The sequence below is a fragment of the Epinephelus fuscoguttatus genome, linkage group LG10, assembly GCF_011397635.1.
Source record: "Epinephelus fuscoguttatus linkage group LG10, E.fuscoguttatus.final_Chr_v1".
Lineage (NCBI taxonomy): Eukaryota > Metazoa > Chordata > Actinopteri > Perciformes > Serranidae > Epinephelus > Epinephelus fuscoguttatus.
The window spans coordinates 30515709-30538547 of record NC_064761.1 but is presented as its reverse complement, the minus strand read 5'-3'; the positions used below and the strand labels follow the sequence as shown (position 1 = coordinate 30538547).

General features: G+C 38.8%; 2 protein-coding genes across 5 annotated transcripts in view; one reads left to right on the top strand and one right to left on the bottom strand.

Moving 5' to 3' along the window:
• Positions 1-12098: 12098 nt before the first annotated feature.
• LOC125896124 (LIM/homeobox protein Lhx8-like) lies at positions 12099-19706 on the top strand. Of its 4 annotated transcripts, none has more exons than XM_049588475.1 (8): positions 12099-12269; positions 13551-13676; positions 13854-13975; positions 14511-14731; positions 15183-15286; positions 15855-15950; positions 16919-17108; positions 19255-19706. In XM_049588475.1, the coding sequence occupies exons 1-8, from the start codon at positions 12174-12176 to the stop codon at positions 19329-19331; spliced, it is 1032 nt and encodes a 343-aa protein (XP_049444432.1). In that variant the 5' UTR covers positions 12099-12173; the 3' UTR covers positions 19332-19706. The 4 variants fall into 4 exon arrangements, with proteins under 4 accessions (XP_049444432.1, XP_049444434.1, XP_049444435.1 ...); XM_049588476.1 differs by lacking the exon at positions 12099-12269 and adding an exon at positions 12722-13042; XM_049588477.1 differs by lacking the exon at positions 13551-13676.
• A 321-nt stretch (positions 19707-20027) lies between these two features.
• slc44a5b (solute carrier family 44 member 5b) overlaps positions 20028-22839 on the bottom strand; it is a 41362-nt gene continuing 38550 nt past the window's right edge. Inside the window, exon 22 of the mRNA XM_049588463.1 lies at positions 20028-22804. Coding sequence (XP_049444420.1) covers positions 22695-22804 — 110 coding nt within the window. The 3' untranslated portion in view covers positions 20028-22694. The remainder of the gene's footprint in view (positions 22805-22839) is intronic.

Here is a 22839-nt window from a genome sequence, read left to right as displayed (position 1 = left end):
TAAATGTATGTATATACATATATAAAACAAAATATAATATTATATATTATATATTATTATACATATATACACATATAACTTAATAATGCATCAGTTAAAACAAGTTAACACAGAGGACACAGAGTATCAAGCTTCAAACTACACTGCAATTTGTTCCAGGTGTGTGGTGCAAAGAATCTAAAAGCAATCTTTCCTTAATCAGTGTTAGTTCTAGCAGCCTGCAGCACTAACCAGTCCTGCAAATGTGAGTTATGTGTTACAACTCTCCAGCCAATAAGTGACGTCAAATATGAGAGCAATTTCTGAAGAAGTCCCTTGTGAATAAATAAAACAAATGCTGGTCACTTCTAATAGAAAGAGAAGACCATCCCACATTTTGAGAAAGAAAACAATGATGAGTGCTACAGGTGTCTCCGGTTATAAATCTAGATGCAGTTAAGTAGTTCAGTGGTTACCAGCCAAGGGGTCAGGCCCCTTACAAATGGTCACATGAAAGATCAGAGGTGTCATGTAAGATTAATAGGAGAGGAGAGAGAAAAAAAGTTATACCAAAAAGAAGTACTCATATTTTGGTCTTTAGTCTTTGCTTGTTTTATGAAATGTTGGATAATTTTACCTTCATGGTGCTTGAAGAGTAATTTCAGTTTAGAGCAAAAATCGGTCTTTGCTTGAACTACTAATAGGCAGGTGAAATGTGACAAGATGCCCAGACCATATAGTTTTCCTATGAGGTATACCAGCCAAAAAAAAGGTGGCAACCACTGGCTACCTATGTTATAATGTCATCATGTTTTTTTTAAAATATAAATCTTAATTTGTAAAGTAACTACAGCTCCAGATAAATGTAGTGGAATAAAAAGAACAACATTCCCTCTGAAATGTAGTAGAGTATAAGTATAAGTAGAAGAAAATGGAAATACATGGGCAAAGTTCAATAAAGCCTACCTTAAAAATTAACCATACCTGGGTAATCATACTTATTTTCAACCAGTGGCTTCAATTTAATCCAGCAGTGCTCCAAATATCCCCTCAGCTCTCATGCTCTCATGACTTTTAACTAGTCTAGTCTAATAGGAAAATAATATTCCACTGTAACCTCATAATCATATTGCAATATGAAACACTATAATTATGTTATATACTGAAAGCAACAACAGTCAATAGCAAAATAAAAGCAGGCAAAATAATGATTACTATAATATCCCTACAGATATGTAATGGCAAGTCATTTGCACAGTCGTGCTGATAAATGTAATTGCTATTGTGTGTATGTGTTTTGTGTACATTGTTATAGTATATATGCATTTAAAAAATAATAGTTTGCTTTCACTCACTCCTGTTGCCTCTGATCTTATAGATCAACCATCCAGCACAATGAGAACATCACTGATTCAGTGACAGTTTTCACCTCAGCAAATAGAGTCACACAGTTTACCAGGATGTGCAGGTCCTCTGTGGCCCTCTTGTGGAAGTATGGAAAATTAATTTTGCTGGGACACGGCATCATTTTCACATTTTCTGAGTGTATGGACTATACACAAGCCACATCTTATGTAATACTAATTAGAGCCACATTAACTCACACAATAGATAGTAATGAATGGTATATCTAATCAAATGTTAATTTTCCATATTTATAGATATATTTATGTGTGGTGGCTTTGCTTTCTGCAGTCTTTCATCCAGTGATTCATGGCCTCAATATTGTGTTGCAGTATCACACAACATGTCAGACCTAGTCTTCAGATTTTGTGGCAAAACCCGCTAATTTTTATGGTCAATTAAAGTGGTTGTAGTACCACGGTTGACCAGTGGGGGGAGCCATGCTTCTGTATCAATATGCAACAAAGCCTGGGAGTCTTACTACCTGAGGATCACATCATAAATACACTGAGGAAGGAAGGGGAGAAGATTGTTCTGTGCTTTTGTTGTTAGATAACATCCTGTTCAAATATGCAACAGGAGACACAGATACAGATTTCTATGTATAATGTGGTACTTACAGGTGAGTCAGATTTCCCCTTCAGCTGGTAGGAGTCCAGGGTTTTTCTCAGGAACATTGGAGCACGATGCTGGAGGTTGAACTCATGGTCTCTACTGAATAGGTTGTCCTGACAATAAGGAAATGTCTCTGTTCAAAAGGGTCACTGTGCAAACAGTCATTATTTTGACCAAGATATATTGGACATAATCAATATTTCATTTCCAATTATGCAGGCATTGGACCACAGTAACACAAATAATACAACCCTTAGCTTCATGACAAATCCAACAAATGTGAAGCATATAATGTGTCAGCAAATTAATTGTAGGAAAAGATGATTGGTCATTTATACATGGTATTTATGTGGTGCTAAATGGCTGTGTGCATCATACAAGAATACTTACTTGTTTACATTTACATGCATATGCATCAATGTACAGGGTCATGTAGGTGCTGAAATGCTGAAACATTATAGGAATCTATCCTTTATGGAGTCTTGACAATTGGCATCTGATAAAGTAAGACACAAGACTGAGATACGTATCATGAAAAGATGACAGAAATAGACACACCAAACCATGTGTGTCAAAATAAAGTGACTCACAGAACACATGAATGGTTGATATGTTTATGTGGCAGTGCCTTGAAGAAAAAAGCCTTGTAAATTAGCTAAACTTTTAACACTGACTTCTGGCATAAACTGCCATACACTGCCCATGTTCAGGAGAAGCAACTATGCAGCTGTCTTATTGAGGTCAGGATGTGCGGACAGTTCAATCATTCCACAATCAGAAACCATGGATTACCAGAACCATCCACAAACATGGGCAATTTTAAAGCAGCCGCCAACAATGTAAGAAGACGCATAAAAAAAGAGTAAATTACAGTGCATGAGTTAAATGAGGAGATGGGATCACATTTTATTGGACTTTTAAGTTGTATTATTCCATGTGACTAAGAAATGATTGGTTGTGATTCATCAAATTATACAGTGTGTAAACTAAAGAGTGGAGCATGTAAACAGTAATACAGTTGACTGCTGATAATAATAATAATAAGAGAGAAGAAAATGTGGTAACGCTACCCTGCTTCAAAGTTATAATCATGCTCTATCATGCATTTTTTCCTCAAGCATATACTGAAAATACAAACAAATAAAACACAGATAAAGTACGAGAAGTTAACATAATTTATCATAATCAATATTGTAGTCTTTTCCCGGTACTTTGATCTCTTGTGACTGACTGAGCTTTGCAAGGTGGACCCAGATCAAAGGTGCCTCCTCAGTGTGGTTGTTGCACCTTGACACTCACCAGCACCTCTGCATCGCTCTGTTTCCCTCTTGTTTCACACCAGGATGCCAACGCACACCTGTGGCTGTTTGACACAACCAGGCAGAAGAAAAGAAAAGACGAGGGTGAGCTGGGAAGATACTGAGGACAGATGATGCAAGACAGGAAAAAGTAGAATTTAAAACTTGTATTTACTTGTTAAAACAAGTGCAGCTGCACTTAAAAACAAAAACATAGGGCTGCAATAATAACCAGTGTCACAACATAATGAATTTTGTATGTTTCTGTCTTGTCTTGTGTTTTCGCATCTTATATTGGAAAAAGGTCTAGAACTCACCCTTTCCAAATTTTCAAGACATTTTCTGTAGACTATTCTTCATTCAACTTTGCTTTTATAATTATGTTTGTTGTGTGTTTAATGTCGAAATGAAATAAGAAGTTGATTCAGGAAACAACGGGAAATTAACTGATTTGTTACTTTTAAATACTTGGGGGAACGTACCAGATAGTTTCAAGTCAAAAAGCTCAAGCCTAAGTGAAATCACAAGTAACTGGCTGTAAAGTTCAAGTCTAAAGTCTAAAGTCATCAAATTTGTGATTCGAGCCTGACTCGAGTCGAAGTCTTTTGTTTGATATGTATTTTTAATTTCTCCTAGCTATTTGGCATCAGTAGGACCCGATAAGTATAAAAAACTAAACATTGTCAATGATAACTGAGTCCCAGTGTCCTCAAACAAGACAATAATAAAATCCCAACATCCTCAAATGAGACAATAATTAAGTCCCAGTGTCCTCAAATGAGTACTTCCTAATTAACAGTGTCATAGCTTGTTACTGTTGCTTAAATTGGTCAAATTTGTTGCCATACCAAAATACAAACAATATTAATCATAAATAAACATGTTTCAACCATAAAATGTAATCAGGTTTTGGACCTTGTCCAGTTTTGTGTCAAGATTGGCTGCAGACTGACTTGGCAGTGATGGCTGCCATCTTGTTTTAACATGGATTAGTGTATTGTGGTCTTACTGTGACTAGATGGCACATTAAAGTGTCCACAAATGAGGACAACAGGTCTAAGCTAAGTAGACCTGTAGAATGAAATATAAGGTCAAGTAAACCAGAAATGTGATGGCCTCATACGAGGACACAAGGTCTCAGGAGGTTAATTATGAGCTAAATCTATCTGAGTCAGTGTTATTATTCGTAAAAAGTAGAATGAGCAAAGTATAAAGTAAACACAATGTGAATAAATTAATGCAGTTTACTTACACAAGGAGTGAACAAATATATCAAGGAGCAAAAAAATGGAAACGTATTTATAATCCTACTGCTACTACTGTTATTAGTGGTGTTCTGTGAATATATATATCTAAAAAAAAAAAAAAGGTGACAGCAGGCTGATGTCAGAGTGTGTGTTGCCAAATCAAGATACACATGAGATACTGTGTGAAGGATACATTTGTACTGTTAAACGTAATAAGATCCAAAAAAAATATGTGGGTTTTAGATCATATTAAAGTAGAGACTGAAGCTAAAATAGCTGTTGAATGTCTGAGTTTTTCATTAAATCAAAGAGCTTCACCTTTACGTGTACAGATGTGCACTGCAGCAGGCCTCTCCCACACTAAGCACATGGACATGAGCAGGGATGAACAACCAGGTAGACAAGCAATAAAATACCTGGCTGTCAAGCAGGTGGAATTGAGATGGATATGCCTCCAATGCCTGCAATAAACACAGTAATCAAGGCAGACATTTCACCAGCACTAACTGCCTAATACACAGCTTAAGTCTTAAAATAACAATTAGCGTAGAAATAGAAGAGGTGATTATAAATTCCATTCAGGAAAGGGTCTTGGCTGAAAGCTGGGAGGTGGCAGGGAGATGTCGGGGAGTCATGCGGCTCTGAGATAGGGGGGCAGCAGTTTTTGCAATCAGCGTTAAATAGAGCAGTTTTGTGCCTGTGTGATTGTCAAGTGGGCCATTACTGGTTGATAAGAGCACTTTTTCCTTATGTCGCTCTGATTGGGCTGAGCATGCTGCTCCCTCTTGCATGCTGTCCCAATGCAATCAGGCCCCTCTTTCACTGCACTGCCATTTTCACTGCTGTGATTTCCACCCAATCCCCCACCGGCCCCCAGCCAACGCAACTCCCATCCCCCTCCACCACCACCCCCATCCCTCCTCCTCCAGCACCCCGACCTTCCCCTTCAGATTCGATGAGTACCCATTTACAGCAAGGAGAAAAGGTCATGCCAAACTCGTTGTGTCAATTGTAAACCACCCCAATTCGGACTGATTTCAATGAAATAAATGAGTAGGTGCAGCCCCAAAGAAAGCAAAGGTCCATGTGAGAGTAGCAAATTAGGAGATTTTCTCAGAGGCTCACCGGGGCCAAAAGCTCGCCGCTTCTCTCCCACATTCCTTTTTCTAGTTCGGTAACCTGTGTATCTTTTAAATTAAACTTTTGCAAAGCGACAAAGGGGATCACTTTGGATGTGGAAACATGCTGAACAGTTCTGAGTTCACATCATGTAAAGATGAAAATTTGCTGATGCAATAAAAAAGAAAATAAACAATTTTCACTAACCACCCTTACTACATTTCTTGCAGCAGATATAGCATGATGTCTTTTAGAGGCTTTGTGGGTTCGTGAGAGTGATTCTGTTCATCAAAGACACAGTATCGTCTGTCATGTTCTTTGTTCAAGCACTTATGTACTTACAGTTGCATGAAAAAGTCTGGGCACCCCTGGTCAAAATTCTCTTTACAGTAAATAGCCAAGCAAGCAAAAGATGATCTGATTTCCAAAAAGACAAAAAGTTTAAGAGGACTAATTTATTCAATATTCAAAGCAAGATTCCTTTTTTTTTATTTCAATCTGTCACAGTTTCAAAATAACATGAGAGGAAAAGGTCCTGAAGCAAAAGCTGGTCACCCTGCATGGTCAGTAGTTAGTAGTGCCCCCTTTGGCAACAGCTTCTAAACACTTTCTGTAGCCAGCTAAGAGTCTTTCAGTTCTTGTTTGAAGGATTTTTGCCCATTCGTCTTTGCAAAACACTTCTAGCTCTGTGAGATTCTTGGGCCATCTTGCATGCACTGCTCTTTTGAGGTCCATCCGCAGATTTTCAATGATGTGCAGGTCAGGAGACTGTGAGGCCCATGGCAAAACCTTCAGCTTGCGCCTCTTGAGGTAGTCCATTGTGGATTTCGTGGTCTCCAGGATTGTTGTCCTGTTGTAGAAGCCATCCTCTCTTCATCTTCAGCTTTTTTTTATGGTGTGATGTTTGCTTACAGAATTTTCTGGATATTAACTGAATCCATTCTTTCCTCTTCCTGTGAAACATTCTCTGTGCCACTGGCTCCAACACAAGCCCAAAGCATGATTGAACCACCTTCGTGCTTAACAGCTGGACAGGTGTTCTTTCCCTGACTTGTTGTAATGCTGAATTTTGTGGTGAGGACTCAGAAAAGGTTTTCTCCTGATGACTCTTCCATGACATGAAGATATTTGTGCAGGTGTCGCTACACAGTTTAACAGTGTTCCACCACTCCAGAGTCTGATAAATCTTCCTGCAGGTCTTTTGCAGTCAAATGGGGGTTTAGATTTGCCTTAGCAATCCTATGTGCAGCCTGCTCGATCTTGGTCCTCCAGACCTCAACTTGACCACAGTTCCTCCACAGTTCCTGTTAACTGCCATGCCTTAATTACATTACGAACTGAGGATGCAGCTGCCTGAAAACACTTTGCTATCTTCTTATAGTCTTCTCCTGCTTTGTGGGCATCAGTTATTTTAGTTTTCAGAGTGCTAGGCTGCTGTTAAAAGGAGCCAGTGGCTGCTGATTAACAGGAGAAGGTTTTAGGAGGCAGAGTATTTGTCAAGCTTTGAAATTTGCATCACTTGACCTTTCCTAACAATGATTGTGAACAAGCCACAGTCCTAACAAGCTAATTAAGATCTGAGCCTAGTGAAAGTTAACTAAGAGCTCAAACATCTTGGGCTGCCCAAAGTTTTGCACGGTGCTCCTTTCCTTTTTTAACTCTAAAATTGTACAAAAAATGATATACCAATCTTCCTTTAAATGTTGAAAAGCATGTTTTATCTTTAACTTCATGCCTTTTCAGTTCATCCTCTACTTACTTAACTATTCATTATTGATTGAGGCCTCACAGACCCCAGTTATCTTCTTTTAAATATATATTTTTCTTTCCGTCTGGTCTTTGTAAAACCCCAAATGTAAAAAACTATCCATGTGCTTACTCCTCCCTTTGCCATAAACAGGACTTACTTGTTGGAGATATCAGCCGTAGAGATGTCTGCTTTCTCTCAAATATAATAGAACTAGATGGAGCTCGGCTTGTGGTGCTCAAAGCTAAAAAATACATTTGAAAAACCCAATAACAATAATGTCTCCTTCCAGAAATCACGACCCAGTTACTCAAGATAATCCACAGGCCTTGTTGTGAGCAGTTTCATATAGGGACTATATTCTTTCTACCAAAGTACACGCGCAAATCATATCACTGTGCAGAAGGAAGCGTGCATCTGATAGCTCTCTTAGCACCACTGAGCCAGCTAATGTTACAGCTCAGCTCAGTTTCAGACTTTTTTTCATGTACTATCTGTATGTTTTCTTACAAAAATGCACCAAAATTCATACATATCCCACACAATATTAGGCTAGTAATTGGTGTATAACCCACACATTAAGGATTGATGTGCTTTTGGGAGTAAAGGCAGGAAGTGGTCCTGTAATGAGGCAGGTTGGTGTGGTGGATGGAGTTATTTCAAGTTGTGTCATCACCATTTTTTTTCCCCGAAATCAAACCACAGTAACTTTACACTGAGTACAAAATGTCATTTGTTGAATGATAATTCATAGCATATCAAACAAACCACTGAATGAGGATACATTAAATGTTTACATCTTGCACTGTCAAGAGCACAAGCCTCATATCCATGAGCAGATGCATGCTTCCTTCTGCACAGTGATTTGGTTGGTGGGTGTAGTTCAGTAGAAAGATCTACAGTTCCAACATGAAACTACTCACAACAAGGTCTGTGGATTATGTTGAGTCACGCTGTCATGATTTCTGGAAAGAGACATTACTGCTGAGAGTTTTTCAAATGTATATTTACATACATATATATATATATGTATATATATATGTTTGGCGCTTTGAGCACCACAAGCCGAGTGCCATCTAGTTCATCTATTTTGATTTTGGGGTGGACTGTCCCTTTTAAAGGGTTTCCAGGACCCCAGAATGAATGTTAGTTAAGAGGAGTGCTTAAGTTAAGTTATTGTTAACATATATTTCTAGTATTCTTTATCTCTCTAGGAAGACTTTTAATAATGTGGAAAAATACTAGTAAAATTCATTGTTAAAAGCAGCTTTTATGTAACATTATAACTTCAGTGTAACACTATAATTTATTTGTGACATAATTCTCCAAAGCTGTGTCCGCCTACAGCCAATAATCCATCTGACCATTGCCTTGCATGCAATCTAATCACTGACCTACTTTCAACTTCTGTTGCCTATTGATGCAGTGTTTATAGATCATACCATATAAACCACAGCAGCCTCACACTCTACCAGAAGTAAAGCAGCAAAGCCGTCGAACAAGTTTGTAAGTAGACCTGTTGTTGACAGATGAGACACTGTTTTTGTCTGGTCCACATGGCGCAAAACATTTAGGAAGTGAGCCATGGAAAATGAAGCCGTGCAACTGTTACACACTCAGATGTACATCTTTCCCAACATCTGTAGCCACATCAGGTATTCTTCAGACGGTGCGGTGGAGTGATAAAGACTTTCATGTCTGAGAAAGGATTTAATGATAAAAATGCTCTCCAGGTAGGTATTACTTATTTTGGTATTATACTTAACAGTAACACTGTCTTGCTGGCATTACATCTCTCCTCTCACTTTTGACCTCTCCATCTGAGCTCATCACAGAGGCCAAAATAAAGCTCCTAAATATGGGGACTCTTGTACCTTGTGTTCAAAGAGTTCTGCAGTGGATTGAGAGAGAGGAGTGGTTGTCTCACAGACTGCTTCAGTGAACTCTCTGCTCTGTAATGTTTGAGATGTGTTATCTGATAAAGAGTATTCATCTCCACCAGGTGGAACAGGACACATCTCGATGGAGGCACGCTAACTCCTTTATCCCTCTGCGATGGTGCGATAGGGACGCAGACTCATGCTGGTGCAGGTCGGACTGTTATCCTGTCAGAACGGCTAGGACAGAAAATAGCCTTCTGCTGCTTGTGTGTGTGGCGGTTGGGATGGAAGGGTGTGTGTGTATGTGGGGGGTGGGATTGCGTGAGCAACTGGGTTGAATGAGTAAGTGAAAAACAATTTCAAAAAAGAGTAAGCAACTGTGCGTTTCTTTCAAGTAACCCAAGGAGGTTGTTTGTGAGACTTCTGTCACTCCTGTCCTCCTAATCCTTGTGACGTGTCCGTATTACCTCCTAAAAAGAAGGCAGTGTCCAAGTCACTACTTGGATATAGAATAACAGTTGACATGATTTGCATATAGCAAGGGCATAGGTTTGTTTTTAATCAATTGGAGGGCTGGGGGGACATAAAGCAAGCACTGAGCAGGGGCCTGGGGTTTCTCCTCCGGGAAATTCTGGGCATCGAACTCTTCATTTCCTTTATTCTGGTGAATTTTTATGTACCATTTTCTGCCTTTTTGCAAACATGTCTATGGTGGGAATGTCATGATACTTCCTGCCTTAACCATGCATAGCTGCTTTGTCTTCTTCCTGTTATACGTCAGATTGCAACCATTGCTTTTGAGGTTGGATGCTGCCACATCCTATTACTGGAGGCACTGGTGTGTATGTAACATTTGTACATTATTATGTAGTTAATATGTTGGAACTTACGGTTTCAATAACACTTTAGATAATGTGCAGTTAGGTTTAGGGACAAAATACACTTACGGTCAGGAAGAGATCATGTTTTGGCATAAAACACCCACTTTTGGTGGCACAATTGGTGCTGGAAATGCAGCAGTATTATTGTAGTTGGTCTTGGATGGTGCTCTGCAGTGGCCTGCAGCTTTGCAGCTGTCGTGCTGAGGTGTCACACCACTCACCAATCCCTCCACCTCCTGATGCCAATGTCAGCTCATAAACATGTAATCAGAACTATGATATTTTAGAAATGTTAGTATAATATGTATGAAATGTACAAATGTTACATAACATTTTTTTATATAAACATGCAAAACCACAATTTGTTTGGCGACCGGGCTGGTCTATGAATTGCGTTCTGGCAGTTCACAGAAAGAAAAGTCCTCTACTACTTTCATATTTTTACTGGGGGGTACAAATGCACATGTTCTAAATATTAGGGTCTGACATATCCCCTGTGTCCCCCTCCAAGAACTATGCTTACGGCACACAGACTTGAAGCAGATGGGCGGCCTGATTTTCCATTTTGTGATGATGCAGAATCACTCAGAGGGTCTGAGAGCAGTGGGGAAAGTACTTAAGTACACTTACCCAGGTACACTTAACCAGTGTATTTCATTGACATTGGCTTTACATCCTCATTGTGTTCCCATCTGTGGGACCACAGTGTTTTACATGTAAAATAAAAATAATTGCAAAATCAGCCAATATTTTTCCTTTAATTTTTTCCCTTTAGAGCCCAATAAGAAGAAGAGTGTTGAGGTGTTTATCCTTCTCTTTGTCACAAACTGGGCTTTAATAGGAAATAAAATTCTGCAACATAAAATCATGCTGATTATTTTTTGAGATTTTACTGTATATTTTTTTCTTTTGTTAATAATGCAATAATATTATCTCTTCGGGCCCCCTTCAATGATTCATATGAAACAAGGGGGAAAAAAACATCAGATGAGGGGTTACCAGTAGACATTACTTCATTTAAAGTGGCCAAAGGCCAATTAGATTGGGAACCAGCAAATTAACAGGTAAATCTAGCCAAGGTCTCAAACTGTAAACCGTAAATTAAATATATAAAATTTAGCAGCCTAGCGGTCAGGTACTTTATGCTCTACCCAGTGAGAGCAAACTTCAGTAAACAGATCACATGTTGCTCAAAGATACATCATAGTGTTTATGGGCTTGTTACCAGTGGTGGAAGAAGTATTCAAATATTAAAAGTTCAGAAGTACCAGGGTGTCTACAGATATGACCAAGTTCAATCTAAGACTTTTAAGACCTTTTAATACCACCTTATATGAAATTTAAAACCAAGCCTGTAATGGAAATACACATTATATAAATGCTATTTATTATTGCAATTCTTCAGTCTGTTCAATAATTGTAAAAATTCTTTTGCTGTAATGTGACCAAAGATATTAAAGACCCATCGAATCTGAATTTCAGACAAATTAAAACATTTTAAGGCCTTATATTAACAACCTGTAGACACCCTGAACTATCAGCAAGATGCACTCAAAAAAAGTAGGCTTATGTAATTTAAGAACGGATGTACAAAGTGTAGCATGTAATTTAAATACTCAAGTAAAGTACAAGTACTTCAAAATCATAATTATGTGCAGTACTTGATGTACTTTCACCACTGGTCATTACCATTAAAATGCATTGTATTTGTGTGTCAGTCAGCTCTGGAGTTACATAAATGCAATGTGAAGTCAATCTGAAAATATCTAAAAGAATATAACTGTGACAGACTATTTTTTAACTTCTAGCAGCTCACATAAAGCCACACAATAAGTTTATTTCCAAAGGGAGGCGCGGCCACAGAGGACAGGAAAATATGAATTATGATCCGCCCTCTGGAAACAGCTCAGGGCAGAGCTGACTGACACAGAGGAATCCTGGAGGAGAAAGAAAGAATAACAGCACTTTTGCTTTGAAACTGGGGAAGCTCTGCACACTCCTGGATGCGGACCACAGACATGCGCTGGAAAAGTGAAGTAAAAGTGGAGTGTTGCGTTGTTAACGAGACTGAAAACGGATCTCTGCTGTCCAACGATGAGGTGAGTGATGAACATTAAACACGTATCCTATTTCTTAGCAGCAGGCTGAGGTGCGAGTCGGTGTATGGAGCGCGTCGGAGAGTAAATATTAACACAAATTGCTTTGCCAATTAAATCAAAAGTAGACTTCAGTCTGTCATTAAAGCCGGCCTTCCACACGCTGACAGCTCAGTATTTTCACAATTTGAAGAAATGTCGCAGAAAATTACCCCTCCCTGAATTCTGCAATTAAAAACTCAAGTAGTTAATGAGACCTCTTCACCTTTTGGTTGCCCCATGTAGACGTTTGTGGCGAACTTAGCCTTTTAATTGCTGTTATTAAAAAAATCAATCTCCTTTTCCCTGAGACCTGGCGCTGTTTTTTTTTTTTTGATTGACACGTGAAATTGGTGCGTTAAGGGGGGGTGGGGGGTGGGGTGTTTAACCACAGCACGCGCGCATTGCGAACGAGCAGGTTGCTAAATCCCAAATGCAGATCTCAAGAACATAATGCACACAGGATGGATATTAGCTCAAGTGTTGTCTGTTTATGTACGTAATGACTATCCTTCTCTTTTAAAATGTCATTTTGGTTAAACGCCGGCGTTGTCATGGTGAAAAGTGAAAGGCATGATATTTATGGGATGGAGCATGGGGCATTTAAGGCAGCTGCGACAGTGTGAGAGACCTGCGCCCTCTCTGCCCCGCCGTGTTAACTTCTCGTCATGTGTGAAGATTGCAAAGGAGACGGAGAGCTTCTAGGCAAATGCGCTGAGGACAGGAGGGACAATATGGTAGGACTCAACTTTATTTATTCTCCAAAACAGGCTGAGAATGAACGACACGCCACTTTATTTTGCTGGATAAAGTTTTAAATATTCGTGACTGTGGAGCGCAAAAACTTTTGGCAATTATGAGGAATATTTCTGCACCATATAGGCCTACTTTAAATAACATTTAAAATTATTAAACTTGCTTGTAGGTAATTAATAAGTGAGAAAAATCCACCTTCATTTTGTTTTTAAAATGGCCTTCAAATTTAGTGATAATCGCTGCTGGTGTTTTTCTGCGCACCAAATTTATTGCCATGTTTTTCGATATTATCCTACTGACACAAATCTTTACGCACATTAAGTTGAGCCGGAAAAAAATAGAATCTGAAAATACTTCTTTTAACCATTTATTGTGAGGTTGGTGCCAGTAAACAGGTGAGCAGTTTAGCAGCCCGTGCTGTGCTGCAGGTATGGGGTGCATGCGCTCCTGTGCGTCATTTTCTAACCGCAGGTCTGATGATCCCTTCAGGGCGCGCCGGTGGAAGTTTTGGATGAGGACGCGTCGTCGCTGCAGGCGATGGCATCTGCACCTCTGTTAGGCAGAGCTGTGTGTGCAAGCTGCAACGAGGAAATTGTGGATAAATATTTATTAAAGGTAAACTCCTTTTTGTTTCGTTGAGGAGTGTTTTTAATTCCAACCTTGCAGTATGGCTTCTATACCTCGTTTGCATTTGGATGTCTGTGGTTTTTAAGGTGCGTGTATGCAGCCTATAGCCCCACCACGGGCCTAACCTTGATTGACTTCTGCTAATTTACTCTATCTCTGCTTTAGGTTAACGACTTGTGCTGGCATGTGCGCTGTCTGTCGTGCAGCGTGTGCCAGACCTCGCTTGGCAGCCACACGAGCTGTTACATCAAAGAGAAAGAGGTTTTCTGTAAACTGGATTACTTTAGGTATGTGCATCCATTTTTATTAACGACAACCAAAACGAAATTGTTAAATGAACCGCCATGTTCCAAATTGAGAAATTACGAGCAATAATTATGGCATTAATTATAAAAGTTGCAAGACTTGAAATGTCACCCCGCTTCAGCTAGGCATTTTTAATCATTTGAATTCAGTAAATCGCAATTAACAGGTTACTTGCAGCATTTGAACTCTTTATCGTACCATAAAAGATAGATGGATGGAGATGATTTTAGTGATATAAGTCTTTGATTAATTTGAAAGGTCTCTCTAAATTTCACAGATGCAGCTGTGTGTTAGTTCACCTGCAGTGGTCTGTTTCTCTGCATGAAAGAACATTATTTAATTTTTGGCTTAAAAAAAGTAAAAAAAAATTATAGCTAGATATTGAGTTTTAAAAAATGGCATCAGCCTTTAAAATTCTAAAAAGACACATTTCCTCAGTGCTGGAGCCTTTAAATGCCCTCAGGCAGTCACTGTTAAATGGGTGTCTAATTTGCTTACCGTGACCTTCATCTGCAGAAGATACGGCACCTGGTGCGCGTGCTGCGGCCGGAACATCCACTCCACAGACTGGGTCCGCCGGGCCAAGGGCAACGTGTACCACCTGGCCTGCTTCGCCTGCTTCTCCTGCAAGAGGCAGCTGTCCACCGGGGAGGAGTTCGCTCTGGTGGAGGAGAAAGTTCTCTGCAGGGTCCACTACGACTGCATGCTGGACAACCTCAAGCGGGCCGTGGAGAAAGGTGAGCCGCTGAAGGGCTCGGTCCTTCAAGATACACTGACACACATTGACATAAAAAAACAAACATTTTCCTTTTTCTGAAAATAAAAAATAATTAAAAAAAAAACAACCAAATATTTATAATAAAATTCTCATTTATTTAACTGTAATTCCTGTCAGTGAAAGCTGTGCTGAATGTGCTGTTTGTCCCCTCTTGTAATTGATAATAGATCATTAATTAGGTCTATATGGAAATTAAAAATATTATTTTTAACATGTATTTCATGTCCTGAGAGTACAGTCTGAAATTAATGTGATGTTGCCCCATTTTTAATATATTGGTTAAAGGTTATAGCATGCTGCTCTTTTTAATTTAACAGGTTTAAAATCCTGCATTTCAATGTATTATACATCATACATTCTTTGCTGAATATTTCAAGATGTTTCTATATGATTATCTGCTCTTGTTGCAGGAAACAGTGTTAACATGGAGGGGGCTGTGCCCACTGAACAGGAGATCAACCAGCCAAAACCCTCCAAGAGAGCACGGACCAGCTTCACTGCTGACCAGCTGCAGGTTAACCTCCACATAGATAATCAGATAAATACATACAAAACAATTCTGCTGAAAAAAAATCAGAATTCCTTCATTGTGCTGAAAAAATTGAGCCTAAAAACACTGGCCATGTCATTTAAAATGATGTTATAATTAGAAATGTGTGTAATAAAGATTTGGCATACAAGGTAAAACTTAAAGATGTGGATTTTAATTAACTAAATGTGTCTTATTTATTTTAATAAAACATGCTGCAGGTAGAACGGCACAAACAAGGATGCTGTTTTTTGTAAATTACACTTTTATAGTTTTCCTTTGCCTAATAATAATATTTCTAATTATGTTGCACTGTTCAGAGCACCATAAATTAATATTCAAAATTACCCCATATATTTCTATTTTTTGTCGCATGAATTGTATAATCACATTTATCTTTATAAATCTATTATATTTTCTAAGCAGCATTGTTCTGAAACAGACAAACTAAATGCAGGTAGAATCTCCACACAGCAGTAAAGCATGCATTACCTCACACAACAACAACCTGTATGTTATTTAACTGATGTGTCTTTTACCTCTGAACATACAGGTGATGCAGGCCCAGTTCGCGCAGGACAACAATCCAGATGCCCAAACGCTGCAGAAGCTGGCGGAGCAGACGGGCCTCAGTCGAAGAGTCATACAGGTCAGTGAAGCACAGGTGATGCAACATACAGTTTGATCCTACTACTGAGAAGCAAGGATTTAAAGGTATATTTGTATAATACACATTTACAAACAATGGAAAAGCAATGCTTCCATCATTAAATGCATTTCTATATGCTTTTGAACAACATGTTTGTGTAAAAGCGGACACCGAATAGCAAAAGAAAGAAATGCTACAAACCTACATCATTTATCCTGATAAAAGGCTTCCCACCTCGTCTCCCAGGCTTTCTCCAGCTGACTAACGTTAATATTTTGTATGTGAATAACAATTTAGTCTTTGTGCATCATCCACACTGTGTATATTGTATAACTGGTTTATGATTATTGTGCATTTTAATGGTGTATTATACTTAATATGCTGCTGGTAAATTCATTATACTGTATATTATAAGCTAATTGTATGTAAAATATTAATCTACAAAGCATCATGTAACTGCAGCTGACAAGAAGCACAATGCAGCATAAAATGGAAATACTCAATTAAAGTACAAATACCTCAAAATTATACTTACAGTAATTGAGCAAATGCACTCAGTTACTTTCCACTGCTGACAAAATGTGTATAACCATGCATGTGAGAATCAGGACACGTCTTAGTTTTTCCTATCTACTCTTGTTTTTTGTTTTTTTTGTTTTTTTTTTTACATATTTAACATCACATTTTACATTTTTTTAACGTTGCTTTCAATGTGTATGATATAACTGAACCATATGGGAGTGGTTCTCAGTTTCCTCTGCTGACAATGGTTTGATAGTGACACTCATTTTACTCACCAGAGGCAGAGGTGACTCCTTGACTGTCGCTGCATGAGATTTCTTGGCAGGGAGATAAAGGCCTGTACAGTTTAAAAGCTAATTACATCACGTTTGTGTCTTGTGACAATGGAGGCTTGTTGCTTGGTGCCGTGCAGCCCCACAAAAGGTTTTTGTCCTGTTAACCAACAGGTCTGGTTCCAGAACTGCCGAGCACGCCACAAGAAGCATGTGAGCCCCAACCACACCTCCAGCACCCCCATGACCTCACTGCAGTCCAGCCGCCTCCCCCAGCCCACCCCGACCCCTGAGGAGCTGCAGTACACAGCTTACGGTGGCCCGGAGGGATCAATGCTCTCTGCACTGCACTCCTTCATAGACAGTGAGCTCCTGCCGTTTCATTATGTCGAGACTGTTTACTGTGGTTCACTGTAATACAAATCTGTTTGTCATATTTAATTTTAACATTTCAAATATTACATTGTTCTGGTTTATTTGAAGGAACCATCTTAAAAGGGACAGTTCACCCCCAAATCAAACATACATACTTTTACTCTTACCTGTAGTGCTACTGATAAATCTGGATTGTTTTGGCAACACATTCTCACTCCGATCTCGTCATGGTTTGGTCATAGACTTTTCATGTCCAGATATGACGTACAAGGTACTCCCTGGGTGCATTGGTTGTTGACGTTCTGGGACGCCATGTCAAAATGTGCCCGTTACATGCATTGTCTTCTTTCAGAAAACACTTTACCGTTTACATACAGTCTCTTTCAAAATAAACACACTATGTCGGTTCAACATCGCAAATAGACTTTTTTTTTTTCTTTCAACAAGCACGTGGTTGGGTTTAGGAAAACCTGGATGAAAGTCAGTGTTTGTTGGACCCATCAATCATCCTTCCCACCTGCCCTACTTGTACTTTTGCTGCCTTAACTCTGTTCTTGTCCCGCTGCGTTTCTCCTGATGCCGCTGGCCACCATAAACTATAACACTGACTGGCCGGTATCATGCAGATGTTTAAGGACAGCTTTGTTCGGCGGTGTCTGATGCCAGAAGTCACTGTCCAAGCGCCCGATTTCAACAACTTTAGAGTGAGACTAGGTTGGTTTTGGGGTGAGTTGGTAAGTTTTGGAGGTATAAGCCGTAGAGATGTCTGCCTTCTTTAAAATATAATGGAACTAGATGGCACTCAGTTTGTGGTGCTCAAAGCGCCAAAAATACATTTGAAATACTCAACAGCAGTGTCTTTTTCCAGAAAACATGACCCAGTTACTCAAAATAATCCACAAAAGGAAGCGTGCATCTACTCATGGACGAGAGGCTCCTGCTTGTGACAGTGTGAGATATAAACATTAATGGTATCCTCCTCGGCTGAGCTGTAATGTTAGCTAGCTCAGTGGAGCTTTAGAGCTAGCAGTAGATGCACGCTTCCTTCTGCTTGGTGATACAGTTGCCAAGTTTAGTTTGGTAGAAAGAAATCGTTCATCAATGAAATGGCTCACAACAAGGTCTGTGGATTATCTTGAGGAACCAGGTCATGATTTCTGGAAAGAGACATTGCTGTTGAGTTTTCCGAATGTGTATTTTGGCGCTCTGAACACCACAAGCTGAGTGCCATCTAGTTCCATTACATTCAAGAGAGGGCAGACATCTCTATGGCTGATATCTCCAACACTCAGCACAAGTCACACCAAAACAGAACTTTGAACAGCACTACAAGAAGAGGAAAATATGTTATTTTGATTTTGGGACCCACTGTACCTTTAATTATTTCAACTAACAAGAGGCATTAAAACAGGTAGCACACTATCTCATTGTCTTTTTACATTAGTTGTTGAACCTTTGGCTCTGAAAATTTCACAGAAAGAAGACTTGAGTGGCATAAATGCAGCCAGAGAAAAATATAAGCTTTGTTAATTTGCTGATGATTGTATGTTATATTGACGTAACAATCAAAAAAGGAGAATGTAGATGATTTCTGTAAAATATCAGGTTATGAGATTAACATCGAAAAGAAGGAAAAACAGAATTTTTTGTGATAAGTTCAGAAGAAAAATTATACACAAATACAAATACACACACACACACACACACACACACACACACACACATATTTAAAATCATCATTTAAAATCATATGTCTATCCACATACTTTCCTTTGTCCATTAGGTTACAGTTGCCATCACAACTGATGAAATGTACCCAGCTCTTGTTGTATTTATTCTAACAATACTGCTTCTATAAATTTAAAATTTTCACCTTCTCTATTTTTATATAAAGTTCTACAAGACGAGTTCTTTAAGAGGAAAAGCAACTTTCAAATAATTAAGTTTTTTTCTAAGCCATTGCTGTGAATTATTTGTAACAATCATTATGAAACATATTAATGAAGACAAAAGAAGCTTAAAAATGATACCAAAGCTTTAACTGTCTCAACTGAAATTATATTTATAGATTTTAATATAAATTATGGAAACTGTACTGACTCTAGTGCTCTGTGTGTGTGTGTGTGTGCCCGCAGTACACTCCCCTCCATCCATGTTTCAACCGCTGCTGCCAGCCCACGCCATGACCTCGCTGCCTGTGTCTCACGCCTGAGCTGCTCCTACACACACAAACACACACTCACACACACAGTTGTCCGTCATTAGCAGCTGCAGTATTCAGATTTCCTTGGTAAATATAATTTCAGTTTAAGTGAACCATAAAACTTTTCCATTTCTTGACCTGTCAGTAAATTATTACATGTTGACATTCTTTGAAAACACTCACTTCACTGTTGAGCATATTATGGTTGACTATAATTTGTACTGTATAATGTGGAAATGGAAAGGTTTCAGTGTACCTCATTGGATTGTGACATATGACATTATAGATTTATATTTGTTTGTGTAGTTGGTGACACAGTTTGACCATGCTACTCTAAGTGAAAACCACCGGACCCAAAATGTCGACTCATTATGAAGGTGAACTTGAAATTGTTTGCATAGCAGTGTTTGGATATTGCAATTTAATTTATTTATTGTATGTGAAGTCTGTTTTGAAAATAAATGTCTAATTTCACAAACTCGGGATGAATGAATGAAAACAGATATTTTACTGGTCAGATCCAGTGACAGCTGACATGCTGCAGAGTTCACACCTGAATGTACACATCTAGAATTTGGGAAAGGAAGTAAAAGCAAAGCAGAAAAAAAAATATTTATTGATAAAAACAGAAGTACCAAAACTATATTTGAAGGCAATATACTCTGTTAAAAAACACATGCAACCATTACTGTATAAATAAATATATGACACTGTCAGCTGTCTGCACAAATGAGCCACAATAAACAAACATACAAAACAGAATGGAGTATCGACAGGTTTGAGCATTGCATCTTCAGAGTTTGACTTTTAAGAGGTTGCGGTAAGAAAACTGACGCACATTCTAACGAGCAGAGGTTTTACTTGTGTCTACTTGTTGACTGTGGTTGACCAAAAAAATCTAATTTCCAGACATGCGAGGGAGGGAGTGGGGGTGGGGGCGCATATAAAAACAGTTTTCACTTCACTTATCAGATCTTAGGTATTCAGCCTCATGGGAATGAAACCTGAGCTGCATGAACACGAAGCAAAACAATTTAACTGGGAGTATAGTTCTTCAGTCTAAAAAAGGAATACTAACATGCTCCATGCGTAATATGCCACACTGAGCACTACATGCATCATTACTCTCCTTTCAGATACACAAGCAGAGCTATTTTGCTTTTATTGAATGTTACGTTGTGCGTGTCTCAGCGCGTTCAGCTCAAACGGCGTCAGGAGGTGTGCAAGCCTGGCGGTGCTGTCACTCCGAGGCACCATGAGGGCAAGTTCTCAGGGTTTGACAAACACGGTACAAAGACTCACAAGAATGAGTCACATCTCAAAGATCTACAGGTTAGCATCATTTCAAGTGATGCACGAATCCATTTAGTGAGAAAGAAAACCTCACCAGAAGTTTGATATAATTTCAAAAATCCCTTTAGCTAAAAACTGACAACACCCAAAAGCTGCAAATACCTCTTTTGCAGAGAAGTTCTTCAAGCATTTTCCTGGATTCTGGCTCCAAGACAAAAAAAAGAATCAGCTGCACCTCAAAAGATTTCATCAGCTAAAAATTCCATTAGACAGATTAATACAATGCAAATTGACCTTGACATCTGCTGTTCCAAGCATATTTGCTCTGTCTGATGCCAGAGCTGTCTGATGCTCATACAACCAACCAGCAACCAATGTAATATATATATGTCAAGCTAAAAAAAATAAATAAGAAACAAACTGATTAACATAAAAACCCTCTGACTAAAACTTTAATAACTGAACAATACATTGCAATGTGAGCCCTTCTTTGGATTAACAGAAGGTTCCATGGTGACAGAAAGGTTTCACACTGTTTAAAATGAAGGTCCTTACTCACAAAGTAATGTTTGCCTCATGTTTTGTTCAATCATCTTCAGAATTAAAGAGATAGTCTTCCAAAATCTACCCTATAAGTAGCAAAGACTGAAGCTCAACCTTCACAATAGTAAAGTGGTCATTTATACTTAAAAAAAAAATGTAAAGATACTTAAAGAAACATCTTAAACCTCTCAAGCAAACTTCTCAGCTCTCTGCCTGTGTGTTCAGTTTATTAGAGACTGCCTGTTTGTAGCATGTAGGTAGTTGTATATGTTTGTGGGTTGTTGCTGTCATTTGTCACGGATGAACAATTGAAGTGCCAAATAAAACCTCATATTTACCTATATTTTGGTGTGGTAGAAACATGCAAAGCACACATGGACAACAAAGAGGTTGGTTCTTCTACAGGTGTGTGTAGCCTGTGATTACTATTATTGGAATACACTGTAATTTACATCAGCTCAAGCAGGGTACAGCCACTGTTCTCTGTAAAGGAAGCCATCTTTAAAACCACAAGGAAAGGATTTTTTTAATACTAAAAAGATAGATTTTGTGGGAGTATAATTTTAAGAGCACAAAGTTGTAATGGTAGCAGGTCAAAGTTTGGCATTTTTTGCTGACTGGACACACAGGTAGCTGCTGAGAATAAACCTGTGACCATGGTTGCTTCCAATCCGTCAAAACGCAGCGCATCCTTCTACTTCACCTTTTATTCCTAACACTGGCATCTGGACAAGACCTTCAATAACTGGCTATTGACTATCACTTTAATGGGCTCTTTTAAAAACATCAAAAAAGCATCTTCAGTGTAAACTATGTAGCTAAAGGATGCAATTAGACACTCAGTGTGGCAATTCTAAGAATAAGGCACTTAAAGAGAGAAGCACTTTGAACTGCTGTGCCATTATGTCCTTGACAATTAAATATGAAAACAGCGGATGCTAAGAGGCAAATATGTTTCTCAATGTGAGACAATGTCAGGTCAAAACTGTGATAACACAATACAAAGATGAGCTGACATTTGACCATTTCATGGAAAAACTAGTTCAGTCAGCAGTGCATCCACAACTCAACAACGGCACACATCAGAGGCCTGGTGACAACTGGCACCACCAAGTGGTGAAAACTGGCAACTACAAGAGGTTAAGAGCAAAAACAACAGTTTACCACAATCTCAATAAATAAAGAAACTAGTCATTCCAATAGGAACTTACTATGTAGTGTGTGGCTGTAAAAAGTATACATAATTATATGTATATTTCAGTTATAACTATAAAATAAAATATATATATTTACAAGACCTTAGTGTGACTTTGTACACCATCCAATACAAATACTGATTTTGTATACAAACTGACTTCTGGAGTTCGCTATAAATACCAACCATCTATCAAGTCCATAAATTATGAGCATGTGAGTTGCTTAACTTATGGTTTGTCCATTATAGTGTACAGTGGCAACCTGTGTACACTCACATTACATTTGGCTTATTGTCACATGGGCTTTTACCATACTTTGGTAAATGACCTCCACTCTCCCCTATCTCGTTCTTGTCGTCTTGATGTTCTTCTTGCCGACAATGCGCCTCAAGGTGCTGTTCATGTAGAAGGGCCGGCTGGGAGAGCCGTCATTCACCTCCAGATCCCACACTAGGAGGCAGCAGTGGCAACATGTTAAAAACAGA

Coding starts and splice junctions, on each gene's coding strand:
- LOC125896124 (XM_049588475.1), top strand. CDS start 12,174: ATGCGGACCACAGACATGCGCTGGAAAAGTGAAGTAAAAGTGGAGTGT. Junction 12,270..13,550: donor CTCTGCTGTCCAACGATGAG/GTGAGTGATGAA, acceptor TGATCCCTTCAG/GGCGCGCCGGTGGAAGTTTT. Junction 15,287..15,854: donor TCACTGCTGACCAGCTGCAG/GTTAACCTCCAC, acceptor CTGAACATACAG/GTGATGCAGGCCCAGTTCGC.